The sequence below is a fragment of the Monopterus albus genome, unplaced genomic scaffold (assembly GCF_001952655.1).
Source record: "Monopterus albus unplaced genomic scaffold, M_albus_1.0 scaffold442.1, whole genome shotgun sequence".
NCBI classification, from domain to species: Eukaryota; Metazoa; Chordata; class Actinopteri; order Synbranchiformes; family Synbranchidae; genus Monopterus; species Monopterus albus.
In genome coordinates, this window is record NW_018128322.1 from 46,747 (window position 1) to 49,932 (window position 3,186).

General features: G+C 41.0%; 1 protein-coding gene across 1 annotated transcript in view; it reads right to left on the reverse strand.

The window, feature by feature from the left end:
* Positions 1 to 3,186, reverse strand: part of prkdc (protein kinase, DNA-activated, catalytic subunit) — a 139,607-nt gene that overhangs the window by 30,674 nt on the left and 105,747 nt on the right. Inside the window, exons 75-79 of the mRNA XM_020587171.1 lie at positions 3,030 to 3,129; positions 2,803 to 2,946; positions 1,747 to 1,963; positions 1,324 to 1,391; positions 984 to 1,204 (exon numbers count right to left, since the gene is read on the reverse strand). Of these exons, the coding sequence (XP_020442827.1) occupies positions 984 to 1,204; positions 1,324 to 1,391; positions 1,747 to 1,963; positions 2,803 to 2,946; positions 3,030 to 3,129 (750 nt within the window). The remainder of the gene's footprint in view (positions 1 to 983; positions 1,205 to 1,323; positions 1,392 to 1,746; positions 1,964 to 2,802; positions 2,947 to 3,029; positions 3,130 to 3,186) is intronic.

A 3,186-nucleotide genomic window follows, 5' to 3' on the forward strand; every position in this document is an offset into this window, starting at 1 on the left:
TTCACAAAGATAGGATGTTGGAAATGGTAGCAGGGTTTTCAGTGCTCTTGTGGCGATTTCAGAATATTCTGGCTTGATTTTCATCCAGAGCATCGGCAGAGTTGTTGTCTCAAATGTATGTTTAAGGTCACCGTCGTTTGCGATCTCCAGCAGCTGATCCTCTTGTTGCACAGACATGCAGAGCAGCCATGGTGTGTGAGACTCACCTGTTGCGGTAAACCTGTATTTTAAGTATGACTCCTGATATTGTCTGTTAAAAGAAGCTTTCTTTTTCTTGGAGGTCGTGGGCTCCTCTTCTGGCTCCTCAGTTGGCCTTTTCCCCTTTGAAAAGAAGCCCTTCAAAGACGTTTGTTTTTTACTCATTTTTGCTAGTTTGGCCATGGCCCGGTGGTTGGGGACCACTGCTTTACAGCATCCACACAATAAAATCTAAAGAACAGGAGAGCATAGTGTGGATGCTTTACAGCATCCACACAATTAAAGGAGCCTCACAGGCTGGAAATACAACTATTTCTGATGGTTTTGAAAAAGTGTCTAATTTTGTCCAATGTTTGGAGTTCTGTATGGAATGGATCAGCTTTGGCTTTTTTCTGCTTTATGTGTTATTCCAATGCAAACAAAAGAAATCAAAATAAGAACACCAAAGAATATGTGACTGCAACAGTTTTCTGAGAAATGGAGCGGTGCCAATATTTTTGGCCAATGACTATGTTTCTTGGCAGTTTTTCTCATTACATTTCCTGCAGTAGTTTGTTTAATAACAGGAACATGGTCAGTGTGAGGTAGTGATGATCGGAGCCAATCCCAAATAAATACTTTGAATAATTAATAATACAATTATTATTACTATAAAATTATTTTGGCACATCAAGGAATGTGTTTTGTCATGAACTGGTTAGATTTAATATGAAAAAAAATGGAAACAAGTTTGATTTAGCCCCACTAAACCCCCAGTAATGAGTGTAATCGTGAGAGCCCAGCACCTTGTGGTTATGGGAATGACTTGATAGGTGCGGAGCAGCAAGCCTCTGTGTGCGCAGGCAGCATCATGACTTAGCAAAACATTCATGACACCAAAAAGCTGCTCTATGCGCTGGTCCTGGCGGAGGTCCTCCCCACCCTTCACCAGAAACGAGTGGTCCCGCTCATCATCACCGCGGATGATCAGACGTTTGGGACGACGAATGGAGGACATCACCTTTACCTGCAGGATATGAATCCACATCAGCATTCTGTCAGCTCCCAAAGGGATGTCACACTTGCACAGAATGCTGAAAGGCCCTAAACTGTCCTATTTTACAATCAATGAAAATAAAAGCATACCCTTTCATCAAAGCCCGTTATTTTTGCATGATATTCTGGCAGTGGTTTAGATCGGCCACAGTACTGTCCTAAAACAGGAGGAGGAGATTTGAGCACAAACAAAACATGTTAATTTACCGTAATTTCTGGACTATTGAGTGCACCTGAATATAAGCCGCACCCACTAAATTTAAAACGAAAAAACAGTTTGTACATAGCCGCAGGTGTCCACGATGTAACGAGATATTTCAACAGCCAGAAGATCAATCGCCTTTAACTTGAAAGCTGCATGATATGCATTTCGGTGTGTGTTTTCCATGATGAGGGTGTGTGCATGAAGTGAAAAGAGTAGTGGATTATAGTCCGGAAATTACAGTGCAGTATTTCCAAGGTGCATATTACTTTGGTCTCAGAAATGCTTAGATTAGTTTTTAAGATACCTACCTGGGATCTCCAGCTCACTGCTGAATGCATCCGCTTTAAATCCATTCAACCAGAGTGAGTATTCCTTCAGGTTCCCAGGTTCTTTGTTCTTAGACTGAAATTCACGCATGGATGCCACCAGGTCATCCACTTGCTGCACAAATTTTTTGTCTTTCCTCTTCTCAAACAGCTTGCTGCCTTTAGGTCCCAGCAGCCTCTCCACATCTTTGGCAAATTTCTGTTAAATCAAAGAAAAACAGCTGCAAGGAGAACCACAGCCGCTGAATACAAAGTGATATTTGGTTGTTTAGGAGCTGCTTACGCAGCCCTGGTGTATTTGTTATGCGTTTTTCAGAAGCACAGTCTTTAAAGGTCTTTACTACTACAACAAAACTCTGAAACTGAAACTTTTATTCTCATTAAGTAGTATACACTTGGTATACTAGTTAACGAGAATATTAAAATAAGGTTTTAATTAGTTGTATTCTTCTCTTTATCTTTCACTGGTTTATAAAGGTACCTAGCTGAAACTAACTTTCATCATGAATTTAGCTCCTGCACATCAGAACATGAATTAGGCTGCGTATTTCTGTCTGAACCAACCCAAGCCCCGCGCAGTTTCTAGTCTTTTGCCCTTTATCATTAAAGGAAGCAGACATTTGAGTGCTCCAGCCATCTAGCCTAAAGTTTCTCCCATGTGTTCACACCTGACCCAGACCCAAATGTAACTTCTAAGTTTCTGTGGACTATCCACACTACTGCACATTAACCACTCTCCATTCACTGCACTGCAGTGCACCATATGCTGGAACCTAGTTCTATAACAGTAGCTAAAACATTTTAACCCTCAGATAACAAATTCATTTTGGACTTATTCCATTTAGTTGTCCTGGGGCTGCACACTTTGGCAGAACAGTTCAAACAAACTTCAGTCAGAGCATTACAAAATGACATCCTGCTGGTTTACCACTGGAGTTAGGAAAACAATGAAACGTAGTTTTAGAATTGTATGCATTGTCACATTATCTTCTTTGCATGTAAAAACAAACAAAAAAAAAATCAAAGAAAACTACAAACTTGGATAAACTTCTTTCGAAACGGTCCATGACCATCTGTGTTACGATCCCCGAGCAAGCGGTACATGTCATCATACACCTCGGCTATCCGCTTGCCGTCAAGGCTCGGTTTCCCCAGTTCATTTTTCACACTGTCCCACCAATCCTGTTTGGGCCAAAAGAAGAAATCAACAACAGGCCAAAAAGAAGTAGGTGGCAGTTTGATTCATTCACGTTTGAACTCCTTACCTTAAAAATCATGTCAGGATTTGTAAGCTGCTGCAGTGCATCCACAAAGTTCTGCACAGCGCCACCTTTATCCAGCATGCTCCTAAGTCTGTTAATGCACACGACAGTCATAAAAATAAGCAGAATATAAAAAAAGGTTCATCTTTGTTCCCCTAAC